A 14,315-nucleotide genomic window follows, 5' to 3' on the forward strand; every position below is an offset into this window, starting at 1 on the left:
GATCCAAAATGCGGGTTAAACCGCAACATGCGTGAGCCAGCTCGTGCCACAGACGCTCCGTCGGTTGTCGGTGACGTAACTCACCTGTTAGTCTGTCACCAAACCAGAAGAAAAAACAAACTTCGCGTTTCCCTCCCGAGCTAACGGCTAACGGCTAGCTGCTGTTGTTGTTGTTTGTGATGCTAGGCTTTCCGGTGGCTGCTGGGTAATATCCGGAGTGTGTGTGTGTCTCTTAATAGCGATGGGATTCGGTTCTTTTTAGGGAGTCGGATCATTTGACTCAGAATCAGAATCAGAATCACTTTAATAATCCCAAATTTCAATACTCCAGTATACAACAAAACAAAAAAACATATGTAAACACGTAACCATCTATTAAGAACAATATTATATATATATATATAATATTAATTAACGGTAGCAGGTCAACATCCGGGCTACAGAGCTGTTCTTTAGTTGTGATGTGACCGGGATTAGGATTGAGATAGATTGGGAAGTTCGGTTCTTTTTTAGGGAGTAAGATCATTTGACTCACTGCAATGGAAAGTTCGGTTCTTTTTTAGGGAGTCGGAATTTGACTCAGTGCAATGGTTAGTTCGGTTCTTTTTTAGGGAGTCCGGGAGTCTGATTCAGATCAGAAATACTTTAATAATCCCATTTTTGTTACACATACTCCAGTATACAAACAACCAAACAACATATGTAAATATATATACACATAGACATATATATATATATATATATATATATTATATATATATATATATATTATATATATATAAACGGCTGGCAGGTCAACATCCGGGCTACTGAGCTGTGCTTTGGTTGTGATGTGGCCGGGATTACACTAGTTCAGTAGTGTGGGAAGTCCGGTTTTTTTTATGGGAATCAGATTATTTGACTCATCAAAGTGATGGGAAGTGATGGGGAGTTCGGTTCTTTTTAGGGAGCTGGATATTTCACTCAGAATCAGAAATCTTTAATAATTCCATTTTTTGTTACAATACTCCAGTATACAACAAACAAAAACAATGATGTAAACCCCATATAAGAACAATATATATATTAAAGGTCCAATGGGCTGCAGGCAGATGTTGGTTTGCAGAGGGAGGGATGTACAGGACAACGATGGAACATGCGGGATCTCTCTCACCAGTAGTATGGGCGGAGTCCGACGGCTAGCAGGTCAACATCCGGGCTACAGAGTGGTTCTTTAGTTGTGATGTGACCGGGATTACACCAATTCAGTAGTGATGGGAAGTTCGAGACGAGAGGGAAAAGGTAAGTACAAGTTGCAGCTTGTAAAAGATCAGTTAATATATTATTATCAATTTTTTTAGGTTATAATAAACCAGCAGAGAAAATTCTCAGTTAGTTTAGAGGCTTTATTTCAAAGTGTGTAAGCACAGAAATGCACATTACAGAAACAGACAGGTTATAACCGTTTCTTTTTGTTTGTTTGTTCTGGATCCTCTTTGAGGAAAACTGCATTTCTTTTCTGTCACCAGGCACTTCCAGTTGCTGCATAAACACTCATTGGTTTTGGAAAAACAGTTGTTTTATCTGTTAAATCATCAGTGGTGAATATATTTTTCCATATATATATATATAAAAAAAAAAACATCCTAAAAGCATTTTTCTTTTTTTTCTCCATAATATTTAATGTACACATCGTTATCTTCCCATTCCCTCCCATCTCAGTAAATAAAACCAGGGGATAGTATCATGACTGAAGTAAAATAATTACAATCTAGATTACAAAACAACAAAAGCTGGCAAAAAAATAAAATAAACAAAAGAAGAAAAATGTGACATAAGTAATAAAATCAGGGCTACCAGCAGAGAGACACAGTGGTCATAGTGGTTACAAGTCACCCAGTAGCTTTCACTGTCCAAGGATGATGTTACAGTCAGTCAGATATTAACCACACTTTTAATTCACATTTCCGAACCAAAGTCAACATAACAAAATTTTTGATCTTACACGTCTTTGCGCACCACCGCGAATCAGTATTCACAAATTTTGGCTGCAGAATCGATGTGTACAGGAAGGAAAAACTTTTTTCCTCTTTTACATCCAAGGACAGAAAAAACATAAACTGGTTTTTAGAAAACAAAAAAATTTAAATCAAAATAAAAGAGCAGACAGCATTATAGACTTTTGTTCTAACATACTTTGCTGTGAAATACAGTAAGCACTATGTACAGCAATAATTAACAATCTATCAGAGAGTGTGTGTGTGTATGTGTGTGTGTGTTTGGTTTCCTGTTGCAAATTTAGTGAGAATGAAGGGTTTAAAAAAACAAAACAACAACACTATTTTGGTCACAACGTAAAGATGAAGCCTGTGGAAGTGGAAATAAGCACCTAAGATAAGATTTGACTTGTTTATTGTTCTACAACCCATATGAGTTCACATCAGTGCAATATATATATGAATGGGTGGCCTCATTCAAGTCATTACAGTCAGCTGTTGCAGAGGTTTTTGTATTTTTCTTAGAGGAAAAGTGCCGGTTAGCCTGGTTAGTAAGAACATTCTAAATATTGCAACTGTCAGGGTATTGTAGCACCACAGATTTCTATTGTGAAGTATACATGAAACATGACACATGCATAGTAAAGTCAGGACTTCTCTGGCAATTTTGCACGATAACTTACAAAGTGTGATGATAATGCAGCTTTACGAGCAGCTGGACTCCAACATTCACACTCATCCTATGTCACGTCTTTCGATTTCAGACTGTCGCTGGTTTATCAGATTTCCAAAAACTCTGAGAATCAACTCGTAGAGAAGTGAGACTTGCTTAAAGATCCATTTACCAACAAATATCTGAGATATTTGTTGGTAAATGGATCTAAATGAAATCCTGAAGTCAATTAATAAGAAAACATGTTATTATATCTGTTGCCAACTCTTTAAAACAAAACACAGAACTCTTTATTATTCATAAGTTTCTCCTAATTGTCTCATTTTGAAGTAAAGTTGCACTTTGGCGGGTGATTTGGACGTTAATGACAAATTGTTCACTATAACGTTTCACTTCACCTCAAGTAAGTCTCAAATCTCTCGAAGCATAGCAAAACGTGCAAAACCACCAGTTTTCAAAGGCTTTAACATAACTGCAGGTTAAAGTGGTTTCAGTCTGCAGTAAATACAAAAGAAGCAAAGATTTAAGGTGTTTCTGAACCAGAATCGTCTGCTTCAGTTGGATCAGTTCAGAAAACTTTAAGACTTTAGACTGAGCTGAGAATTGTTTGACTTTCCTGTCTGAACTGACTCATCTGAAGCTGACGTCCAGCCCTTGGTTGGTGTGTAAGCGGTGCAGTGCTATCCAAAAGAAGGTGGCACTCTCCGAGGTAGCCGAGAATGATTCTCGCCAAGAACCGTAACGAGAAAACAGACACAAAATAAACACAAAGAACATAATAGCACCATTGTCAGTGATAATCTAGAGAAGGGGAATCCATCTGGAGCCCTTCTCAAATCCATTTCCTCCCACCAACTCCTCTTTTTTTTTTTTTTTGTTAATAAGCCTTTCTAAAAAACAGGGGCCAATGTAGTTTGACTCTATTTTGAAACCACCAGTAAAGCAGGAGAGGGGCTCATTTTCAGTCAGTCACTTGTTCTTGTTTTTACAGATCTCTTTATAATCAAATTTTCCTTTGAGGTGTTAATTTATCACCTCCTGATATTTCCCTTCCTCCATTCACCTCCTCCTACTACTACAAGATCTTGCTGCAGACTTGACAGCGGCTGACTCTGGAGCGCTCCTGGCCTCCCTTCAGGGTCTCCTGTCCTGGCGAATACACAAACTCCTGGTTGGGATCTACAGTGGTGAGCCAGAAGCTGTACTTGTTGGCGAAGTAGTGGCAGGTGCCCTTGGCTCCGTTGCACTCGATGAATGGTGTTGCGCGGAAATCCTCCAGGCAGGAGCCAGGAGAGACCAGGGACTGACCACCACCCTCAGCGCCGGCTGCCGTGTGCTGCAAAGGACAGATTTGCAGGTTTTGGATGTAGTTAAAATGTCATTCAGTGCAGTTGTTTCTATTTTTAAAACTACAAATTTCAGTTATTTAAAGTCTCGTGTACCATGAGGAAGGAGTATCCTATCCAGAGACTCCTCCAGCCTGGAGGACAGGTGGGGATGGTCAAGTCCTGACTGTGGACTGCCACGGCCTGAGACGGAGCTTCACACACAGAACACCTGTAGAGAAAAACCTCCTTTAGACCGCAGTCCTAATTGACTTTATTTAAACCATTAATGAGCCAAGAGATCACACCGTACCTGCTGATGTAAGCCTGAATCTGCTGCTCACCCACAGGCATCATGGGTATGGACGCGGTTGTGGAGAGCCAGTAAGATTTGTCGTTGCGGCTGGCGTAGTAGCAAACCTCGTTGGGGGAGCAGTACAGGAAAGGGATGGTGCTGAACCTGGGGAGGCACGACCCTGGCTGACCTGGAGAGACAGAGAGGTTTCAGGTGTTTTTAACCGGGCTCAGCAGCCTCTAACAAAGTTGTCGACTCACTAGTTTTTAATGTCTTAGCCAGTTGTGTTGGATATCTCCTCTATAATGAGCTGAAATATCTGTACCACTGTAACAACGTGTTATTAAAGTGTTTCCATACCGAGGTCCTGGTTATGTGCCTTCTCCTGTCCCTCCACGTACAGCAGACTGTATCCGTCCCACAGCTTGGCCATGCCCTGTGGACACATGGGGACCTGAGAGTCCTGGCTGTGCTTCACCAGAGTGTAGCCGATGCTGTAACTGCGGCCGACGCCGCCGGGGGCGCCGGGACGACCGGCTGCACCAGGAGAACCTGAAGGAGATGGAAAATAAGAGAGATGTTACAATGGAGATAAAGTTAAAGCTCTTTCTTCAAGATCAAACGTTTCTTCAGGATCAAACAGTTGGACTATAACTTCATCTTTGACAGACATACAGACCTTGTTCTCCAGTGGCTCCAGGGAAACCAGGGGGTCCTGGGTCACCGTTGGCTCCAGGGAGACCAGCAGGTCCAGTCCTGCCAAGTTTACCCACAGAACCAGGATGACCTTTAGGACCTACAGCAGGAGAGTGTTAACACAAACGTTTATTGTCATTTCTATTTTCATATTTCTTTTCATATTTCTTTTCTTGATTATGTTTCTGTTATATTTGATCAGTCCATACCAGTGTTTTTACACTGTACTACCTCAGAAAATATCAGGCTTTCAGAGTATCACTATTATGACTGACATTGAAATACAACAGCTACACTGCTGACCAGACCAGACTAACCTGGATGCCCGGACGTTCCTGGCAGACCGGGTCCTCCTGGGGCACCGGGACCTCCTTTTTCACCGGGAAAGCCCACATCTCCGAAGGGTCGCACGAAATCCCGTGGGGGCAGCATGACTCCGGGGATACCTTTGCGGCCAGGACGCCCTGGAGAGAGAAGGATGGAGGTCGGGTGAAGGGCGAAAATACAGGAAGAATGTGGATAGGAGAGTGGTGGAAGAGTTCCTCAACCATCACAATCCATTTCTGGTAAAGATGTCCCCCTACCTCGAACTCCTTTGGGTCCTTTGCCTCCATAGTAACCGGGGTCACCAGCGTAACCCTTGAGACCAGAACCTCCGCTGTATCCAGGCTCACCTCGTGCTCCTGAAAACCAGACATTTTCATTTATTTCTTTTTTGAGAAACTCAAAGAAAGACAGAAACGTTTGAAGTCTGTATGAAGGTCCCCTTCACCTTTAAAACCGGGGCTGCCAGGGAGTCCGGAGGCTCCAGGGCCTGCTGAATCTCCTTTCCTGCCGGGGGAGCCTGGGAAGCCCGGGAGTCCTGGATCACCTCTGTCTCCCTGGTCTGTGCCTGGACCAGGTGGCCCAGGAGGACCTGGAGGACCTTGGAAACCTGGGGGTGAGAGGAGAGGTTTTTAGGGGAAGGAGAGGACAGGAAGCGAAAGGAAAGAAAAGGGGAAAAAGGGAAGGAAAGAAAATAGGAAAGGAAATCAGGTTGAAGGAAAGGAAAGGAATTGGCTTGAGGGAGGATAGAAAACAAAAGTTCAATGGAAGGAAAGCAAAGGATATTGGGTTAAAGAAATGTATTTACCATACTCTCCATCCAGTCCAGGGAGGCCGGGGTCTCCAATTTGTCCGGGAACATCTGACACCCTCGTCTCACCAGGAGGGCCGGGACGCCCGGGGAACCCTGGGAGTCCAGGTCCACCTAACACAGAAACAGTCATTATTTTGATTTTATTTCATTCACATCCAATCAGAATATCTAATTCACCTGAAGTCCGTCTCACCTGAATTTCCTCTCTCTCCCTTCGGTCCGGGGAAGCCTGGACCTCCTGGGTAGGAGACTCCTCTCTCTCCCTTCAGTCCTGGAATACCAGGGGCACCTGGACGACCTCCTCCGCTTGGACCTGGATACAAACGCAACACTTACTTTTATTTTTTCGCTGAATATTGTCAGTTTTTATCAGACTCTGGTGTGTATAATGAGCCCCTTGCCTGGAGTTCCAGGGAGACCTTTAGGTCCACCAAGGCCATTCAGTCCATCCAAACCAGGAGCTCCGGGCAAACCTAAAAAAAACCCCCAACAGAGTGAGCATTCTTTCTTGTTGTGTTATCTTGTCTCATTTGGAAACAGAAAGTAAATATCTCTCACCTTTGGATCCAGGACCTCCAGGACCACCAGGCTGACCAGGTGATCCATCTGTCCCACTTCTTCCTGGGTAGCCGTTCTGGCCCTTTGGTCCAGGGAAACCAGGAGCGCCTACAAAGAGGACAAGGCAAATATGTTACTATCTGGTGGCCTCCTCCGAATGTGGATCTCTTGACTCTCTTGTCTGTTGCAGTTGCAGTCTCACCTGTTGTTCCAGGACGTCCTGGCTCACCAGGAGCTCCTTTCTGACCAGGGAAACCTGAACCTCCTGGATAACCATTGTCACCGGGGGCGCCATCATTGCCACGGCCACCTGAGGAAAGACAATCAATCTGGTGAGTTGGATGACATTTTGGGCTCCAGCTGGTGAGGTGTAGCCACCTAAGTCATGTTGACTCTTACCTGGGAAGCCTGAATCTCCGGGCTGGCCTTTAGCTCCTGGACCACCAGGATAACCATATGAATCTCCGGGTTGACCTGAGGAGCAAAACATGTGAATCAATCCATAGATTTATAGGTTAAATTATTCATTAGTATTTATGAGGATGTTTTTTTGGTGTGTGTGTGCTATGATATTTAAACCCACCTTTTCCACCAGAACGACCAAATTCTCCAGGGTTGCCTGGGAAACCCGGTGGACCATCATCACCCTGAAAGGAGCCATCAGAGTTTGAATCTTGCCGGTTGAACTCACTGCATGTCGCACATAAATGTGTTAAATGTGTTAAATGTGTATTTTCTTACTCTTGATCCAGACGTGCCAGGGAATCCCACGATTCCAGCTTCTCCCTTTGGTCCGGGGTAGCCTGGAGATCCCGGTCGTCCTGGAAATCCAGGTTCTCCCCGCTGTCCTTTACTCTGCTCAGCGTAACCAGGAAGTCCAGGCAGACCCTGACGACCAGGCTGACCTGGAAAACCCTTATCACCTGAAACCAGACAACCAGATCAGAAAACGTGTGAGCTCTAATAAAATTGTTGCACAGTTCTGTACGACAAAATTTGGCAGGATAAAGAACTTCTTGGTGACTTAAATTAGTAACTGTTGAAAGGAAAAGCTGCATTTAAGACAAAGATTTTATCCAGAATATTACTAATAGCATGATTCTGGATGCATGAGATGAATTTTCCAGGACAGTTCACAGCCAAAAGCTCATAATTTACCGATTATGTTTGTTTTAAACCCAAAAACAAATAGATGGGACGTAGTCTTACCTCTGGGTCCGGTGAAGCCAGGTAGACCGTTGCCACCAGGAATTCCAGGTTCTCCTTTCTCCGCATAATGTAATGGAGGAGAACTAGAGGGCAAGCCGGGGGCTCCAGGGTATCCTCTGTCACCTACAGAAGTATAACCACATGGATGTTACTGTGACTCCACTGGACTGTGTCCTGGTCCTCGTGCATCCTTGTGCCGTAGCTATTCTGAGCATGAGCAACTATGACACTTTACCTTTCTGTCCGGGGTATCCGGGACCACCGGAGAGTCCGTCTCTTCCGGGTCCTCCAGCCAGTCCTTTTTGTCCAGGAAACCCTGGGCTTCCAGGACGACCTGGCAGTCCAGGGAAACCCATCAGTCCTGGGAAACCGATCTCACCTGTGGAAAGACAAAGACATTCAAAATGCTGTTGTCTCTGTAAGGAGAAATAAGAATATAAACTGTGGTGATAAACAGTAGCTCAAACCTACCCTTCCTTCCTGGTATTCCTGGGACTCCCTCTCTAGTTCCTGGTCCTGGTCCTCCGGGGGGTCCCCTTGGCCCTGATGGTCCAGGGGTGCCGGTCAGTCCTGGGGTTCCCTTCATTCCAGCAGGGCCTGGGAAACCTGGGTCTCCTCTTTCTCCCTTGCGACCAGGGAAACCTGGTGATGGACAGATGACGACGTGACAGAAGATGAACGATGAGACAGGCAAAAGAAAGTATTCAAATCCACAACAACCTCTCTGAAAGGCAACAAATATAAACTTACCTTTCTTTTTCTAATAAGTGAACTTACCTCCAACACAGTTAATGAATTATTTATCATCTGAACACACACAGGCACTTAATTTGGCAATGGAAACACATACATTTACATTGTTTCATTGCTTTTGTTAGGCTGCAATTGCACTTAGATCTTGGACGTTACTGAACAGAAAAGAGCACCATGTCGGTAATTTCAGATAAACATTTACTTGATCAATTCTGAACTATTTCATGAAAAAATATTTAAAAAATTCAAGTGCAATTCCAGACTGAATTACAAAAGTTCAACCGCCTAATGTTTGTTTGTCCTACAGGAAAGCAAACTAAGCTACTGTTTAGTCTTAAAAAGCTTTTTCAACACATCTGTGCAGCTGAGTGTCACTGATGCAGCCAAAAGCTGTCACACAAGCCTATTGCAATGAATACAATAAACACATCTAGTGCACATTACACTCAGAGATGTAATTGAACTAGAAGCGGTTAGTGCAGAAATTAAACCAAACTTCAGCAGTCACATTTCTGGGAAGAATTCTCTCACAGCTAAAATGTCCATCTTAACCCACTGGTCTGACATTGAATTGATACATTTTAACCCTCTGAAGTCCTATCAATGGCCCTATCAATTGCTTCTGCAATCATGGGTGATTGCTCAGACCCCAGAGGGTTTATATATATCTTTTTGACCAAGCAAGCATTGCAGTTGGAGAAGTTTTTCCTCTAAGAAATGATTATATATTATTGTGATGATACTGAAATTATAGACAGTATAAAACATGGATGTTGTACAGTATCTTTGACGTCACCCATAGATGTCTGAAGAGCCGTTGTGAAGCTCAGTGTGGTGGCTCTGGTTGCCGCTATCTTGGCAATCATGCCTCTGCCACCTCCCGGCTAATCTAAAAATCGGCAAAGATGTGGATCGTCTATAGAGACCAAAACTGATTTAGTATCTGGCTGTAAACGTGTTTATTTCTGCTGTGAAGTTGGACATTTTAACATAGGGGCTAATGGAGACTGACTCGTTCTGTAGTCAGCATCTAGTGGATGTTCGAGGAACTGCAGTTTTTGGCACTTCTACAGTGGCTTCACTTCACAGCCATGGAGGTTGCCGCTTTGTCGGCTGTTACATTTAAATACTATGTTGTTGTTAAAAACGAAGAAGACAAAAACCAGGAAAGTTAATGTGACTTCAGCTGAAACAAGGTCAGGAACAAACTTTCAGTCTCAACTATTACATATTAAATGTGCATCTTCTCTTTTTGTCTTCAGTCAGCATTTAGACTCTTATTGACCAATGAAAGGATGTTTTGTTGCATCATGTATGTAGGACAGACAGAAGGAGGATAACTTTGGATGAATTTTGAATTTTCATTTGAGGACAAACAACGAGCTCTGTGAACTGTGTCAGACTGATGTATGCATGTTAATGTCAAATTAATCTGTGAAGTAGCTTTGATCAGGCCAATGTGCTCTGTGGAAACATGTTGGACAGCCTTACTATTGATACCAACAGAGGTGGTAGTAACCATGAGAGTTGAGGCTTTGCTCACAATCCACGTGAATCCATTTAAAATGGATTTTAAAATGGTTCATTGATGACTGTGTAGACATAGATTATCATCAAAAAATCTGATGGATTGTACTGTCTTTTGGTAGATTCACTTACTGTCACAGCCCAAGACTGACTGACTGCAAAATTAATCAAATCATGGATGAAGATGGACATTTTTTTTGCCGTAAAGATGAGAAAATAAGAGCAGGCAGACACGTTAAGGAACACTGCAGTTAAAGCGTTTGGTCTAATGCATAAAGCAATGGATGGATGGATGGATGGATGGATGGATGGATGGATGGATGGATGGATGGATGGATGGATGGATGGATAGGGAGAAAGTGTCTCACCTTGGCAGCCTATAGCGAATGACCCAACACCAAGAAAAGGATGTAGGGATGAGAGAGGATGGATGGAAGATAATGGTGGTGCCGTGTAGGAAGGAGGGAGGAAAGGAGGATGAAGGAACACCAGGACAAAGAGAAATACAAAACAGGAGAGAAGAAGAAGTGATGCAGAATTTAAATAAACAACAAGAAACGAGCAACTGATTTGCAAATGGAGGGTGGAATGAACCAAAACCAAGGGGCAACCTCCATGGCTGTGAAGGGAAGCCAATGCCAAAGTGCAGTTTCTTAAACGACTACTTGAGGCTGGCTCCAGAAGTGAGTCAGTCTCCATAAGTCCCCATGTTAAAATGTCCAACTTCACGGCAGCAATAAACATGTTTACAGACTAGGACTAGGACTACCAACCAGAGATTTTGAGCTTCAAAACAGCCCCTCAGAAACCTATCGGTGACATCACACATACACTGTCCATTCCTTAAACTTTCAGTGAGCAACACTAATAAAAGTACAGGGATGAGAAGTGAACAGCGATAACTGAAATAAATCATAATTTTTCTCTTTACAAATATTTAGACACCCGTGATCTCACAAAGTCTAAATTCATACAAAATTGAACAAAAGTCTGGTTAGCTGCGTGACAAAACATGGGGCAGGGTTGCTGGATCTTTTCCCTCACCTGGTGCTCCACTTGGTCCCTGGTTGCCAGGAGATCCAGGTCGACCGATGATGCCACCAGTCGGCGGTCCTGGAGTTCCAGGAAGTCCGGGAATACCAGGAAAACCATCGACACCGCGCTCTCCTTTCAGTCCATGTAGACCGTTACGCCCGTCACCACCTGACAGAAGAAGAAAACATTCACAGATATTACTGCTGCTGTTTCGACCTGCTATAGATCCTCTGTTCATGAAGGTTATAACGTTTGTTGAAACAAGGGGTCCTTTGGTTCTATGGTCTCCTTTTTACATGCATACCCTCTCAGACTAAATAATAGAAACCCCCCGATTTAAGAATGCAACAGTCTTTCTGTCTTAGACCTACCAGGCAATCCAGATCCTCCTGGTGTCCCAGGCTGGCCCTTGTCGCCAGGGATTCCTGGTAAACCATCCCGTCCTGGAGATCCTGGTGAGGCTCCTAGTACCTCTCCAGGCTGACCCTTCGCACCAGGATATCCTGGAGCACCATCTTTTCCCTTAGGTCCATCAAAACCATGTCCTGGAACACCTGGAAGTCCAGGGTCTCCTCTAGGTCCAGGGAAACCTGCAATTAAGGAGTCACTTTATAATGTACTGAGTCACCCAAACAATGAGGTTATAATGTTGTCTCTGGATCACTTGTATGAGCTTATCTTTAGCCAGTTAGATAACAAACACTAGAGACAGGCTACAATGCAGGTTACCTTGTGGTCCAGGCTGGCCTCCATAACCAGGGTCTCCTCTCTCTCCTTTGGCACCATCCAACCCTGGACGTCCAGAGCCTCCTGGGTAACCTGACTCGCCTTTAGGACCTAACAGGTACAAGGTGGTAATCAGTCATTTGCTCAGCCGTACAATCGCAACTGAACCTAATTTAAATGACGTGTTTCATGTTTCTGGGCTGTTAATAACAAAGAGAAGAAGAACTGTGTAGCCTGAACAGTCAGAGACAAAAGGGCCATCTATAGAAAACAAAATGTCATTAGAAAGCATTCAGAAACCAAAACTTCCTATGTTATTGTACAATTACAATGTGTTTTCAGTGGCATACAATGAATCAATCCATTATGATGCATTAAACGTCCTTTCATCCCATCCCAGGAAGAACATGTTTAAAAGTGACCAAATATGAGAGTTAGAATCTAAACAGGATAACATTTGTTGGCTTGTTTGCTAGTTTTTGAGTATTTAATGTCATAGAGAAATACCAAACGAACCAAAACAACAAACCAAATTTTTATGAGTTGAACCCAAATTATTATAAGATCTGAAGATCAAATTCTAAAGAATAAAAAAACATTTTTTATGGTGTGAAATCACATTTTTAAGATCTTTTAAGATCTAAAATGTGTTGGTTCTTTTGAACGAGTTCATCTTATCTCAAAAAGCAATAGTAATTGACACCTGAAAAAAAACATAACAACTCTGCATTTTGACTAATAAAGATAAAAACGAGTATTACTAAATAATGTGCTCCAGTGCAGAAAAATATAAAAATCAGACAGACATTTAAAGAACAAAGTCATAGCTTTAAAAAGAATTGACAAGCCAGAATTGATGAGTTATGTCAAAGACAAACACAAGTAAAATGTTTGCTGAGTTGTACCTGGTCGTCCAGGTACACCGGGGTAACCAGGGTCTCCATCCTCACCGGGTATGGTGCAAGGTAGCACATGGCCTGGTAGTAGTCATATATAAGTTAGCAATCATACACTTTATAAACTTTAACAGTGAACACAGTAGAAATTTCACATGTAAGACACAACTACACACTTTCTCTTACTAAGTCCTATCAGACCTGGACTGAATAAAATTGACAAACATTTCTATGATTTCATTTATATATAGAACAAAAATAGAAATAGAAATGGTCGAGGTCTGAATCCCAATAAATACAAACAAAAACAAAGTAATGCTACATCTAAGACAGTGCTACATTATTCTAAGCTATAAAGATAGAGTACATGTTATATAAAGTAACATAATAATGAAAATACTATACACAGTTCTTCTTTAACTTGTCTTGACTTGTCTTTCGCAATGTTGATTGTCTGTCGCCTCCATTCATGCCAAGACTGCTCTCAAATTAAAAGACTTTCATTTCGGTTAATCTGAGTTTAATCATGAGAATTATTGTGTGTTGTAGGTTGAATGTCGTTAGTAGCAAATTCATCACAATGAAGGCCAGGAGGATGAATGGACTAAAGAATTAGATATGTTATCAGTTTAGTTTTGTGTTTGGGGATCTATTATTTCCATTGCGTCCCCTCCCTCCCTCCCCAAAACCCTCACTGGTTAAAAGCACTTAGCAGAGGCAGGGCTTGAAAACATGCGCCAAGTTTCAGCAGCTTTGATTGGAGGAAGCGGAAGGTATGACTAGCCGCGGCTGCCCAGTGATTGGACGTTTTAACAAAAAGGTGGTGTCTCTCTGAAGTAGAAAGAAACTCGACTGTCAATCATCGACTGACTCCGCCAGAGTGGAATCCCTGAGACGCAGGGAGCGAGAGAGGCTTCCATCGGCTCCATCATGAACAAATGATTGGCAGTGAGCTAGACTACATCTTCAGACTTAAAAACGAGTTCAACAATGTGGACTATTGGTCAGTTGAACCATCATAGAATATACCTAAATGCACCTTTTTTGTCTATCTTTCTTGACATTAGCGATGCCTTCACACTGCAAACAATGGATCAACTCGTGACTGTATTTCAACGGTGAGTCTAGAACCATAACCATGATTTGATACTGGATTTCTTTTTAACATCCGAAACCATGTTTTATGGATCTGAAACCAAATTTTTAAGATCTGAAACCAAATCTTTGAATTTTTTAAACCAAGTCAGGTGAATACAGTGACCTGTTGCTTGCATTGTGAAAACCTGATAAGCTACGACGTGGCAATACCTGATTCACTGAATAAAGCTGTCCAAAACCTTGAGTGGCACGGTTTATTTCCATCTAATGATGTCTCTAGCATTTTTGTTTCCCTCTTTCCTTGCTTGAGGGATATTTTATGAATCCACCAGTGGCTGGGTTGCCTGAAAACTAAAGCTAACAAACTCCGTCCCAGGCTCGTTACTCTTACTGGTGGGTGAAAAAGTTAG

The 14,315-nt window shown here is 42.6% G+C and overlaps 1 protein-coding gene across 5 annotated transcripts in view; it reads right to left on the reverse strand.

Annotated features, from left to right (window-relative positions):
- Positions 1-1,367: 1,367 nt before the first annotated feature.
- Positions 1,368-14,315, reverse strand: part of col4a6 (collagen, type IV, alpha 6) — a 106,884-nt gene continuing 93,936 nt past the window's right edge. For 3 of the 5 annotated variants that reach the window (XM_027287803.1, XM_027287802.1, XM_019260453.2), the window contains 24 exons: positions 12,817-12,888; positions 11,915-12,022; positions 11,557-11,775; positions 11,195-11,353; positions 10,519-10,527; positions 8,342-8,512; positions 8,106-8,249; positions 7,871-7,993; positions 7,403-7,584; positions 7,245-7,308; positions 7,061-7,135; positions 6,864-6,971; positions 6,662-6,769; positions 6,505-6,576; positions 6,297-6,416; positions 6,098-6,214; positions 5,738-5,899; positions 5,550-5,648; positions 5,283-5,429; positions 4,949-5,065; positions 4,630-4,821; positions 4,288-4,459; positions 4,092-4,206; positions 3,725-3,985 (listed from right to left, as the gene is read on the reverse strand). In XM_027287803.1, coding sequence (XP_027143604.1) covers positions 3,725-3,985; positions 4,092-4,206; positions 4,288-4,459; positions 4,630-4,821; positions 4,949-5,065; positions 5,283-5,429; positions 5,550-5,648; positions 5,738-5,899; positions 6,098-6,214; positions 6,297-6,416; positions 6,505-6,576; positions 6,662-6,769; positions 6,864-6,971; positions 7,061-7,135; positions 7,245-7,308; positions 7,403-7,584; positions 7,871-7,993; positions 8,106-8,249; positions 8,342-8,512; positions 10,519-10,527; positions 11,195-11,353; positions 11,557-11,775; positions 11,915-12,022; positions 12,817-12,888 — 3,116 coding nt within the window. Of the gene's footprint in view, positions 3,986-4,091; positions 4,207-4,287; positions 4,460-4,629; positions 4,822-4,948; positions 5,066-5,282; positions 5,430-5,549; positions 5,649-5,737; positions 5,900-6,097; positions 6,215-6,296; positions 6,417-6,504; positions 6,577-6,661; positions 6,770-6,863; positions 6,972-7,060; positions 7,136-7,244; positions 7,309-7,402; positions 7,585-7,870; positions 7,994-8,105; positions 8,250-8,341; positions 8,513-10,518; positions 10,528-11,194; positions 11,354-11,556; positions 11,776-11,914; positions 12,023-12,816; positions 12,889-14,315 lie in introns of all 5 variants that reach the window. The other 2 variants (XM_027287800.1, XM_027287801.1) reach the window with 2 other exon arrangements.

The sequence above is a fragment of the Larimichthys crocea genome, chromosome XIV (genome assembly GCF_000972845.2).
Source record: "Larimichthys crocea isolate SSNF chromosome XIV, L_crocea_2.0, whole genome shotgun sequence".
NCBI classification, from domain to species: Eukaryota; Metazoa; Chordata; class Actinopteri; family Sciaenidae; genus Larimichthys; species Larimichthys crocea.